Source organism: Penaeus monodon, chromosome 22, assembly GCF_015228065.2.
Source record: "Penaeus monodon isolate SGIC_2016 chromosome 22, NSTDA_Pmon_1, whole genome shotgun sequence".
NCBI lineage: Eukaryota > Metazoa > Arthropoda > Malacostraca > Decapoda > Penaeidae > Penaeus > Penaeus monodon.
The window spans coordinates 3,136,779-3,137,014 of NC_051407.1; the positions used below are offsets into that span (position 1 = coordinate 3,136,779).

The 236-nt window shown below is 32.6% G+C and overlaps 1 protein-coding gene across 1 annotated transcript in view; it reads left to right on the top strand.

Annotated features, from left to right (window-relative positions):
- LOC119586826 (microtubule-associated serine/threonine-protein kinase 3-like) overlaps positions 1 to 236 on the top strand; it is a gene marked incomplete at its 5' end in the record, with an annotated part of 55,250 nt that overhangs the window by 4,670 nt on the left and 50,344 nt on the right. The window contains 1 exon segment of the mRNA XM_037935550.1: positions 153 to 228. Coding sequence (XP_037791478.1) covers positions 153 to 228 — 76 coding nt within the window.

The window sequence follows — 236 nt, forward strand, 5'->3', positions numbered from 1 at the left end:
CCTCCAGTTTTTGGAAAAAAGTTATTGTGAATATGAGAAAGTCAGTGATTGCTAAATATAAACAAAAGACAGATGTTAATGTACAGTTTATTGTTTTGCATTTATTTTTGACTCTATATTCTTATTACTAATACCTCATTATCTCTATGCAGTAGTCCGATTCGATCACCAGTGATTGACAACGAGATTATCATGATGAACACTCTGTACAAAGAACGCTTTCCTAAGGTAAGGGA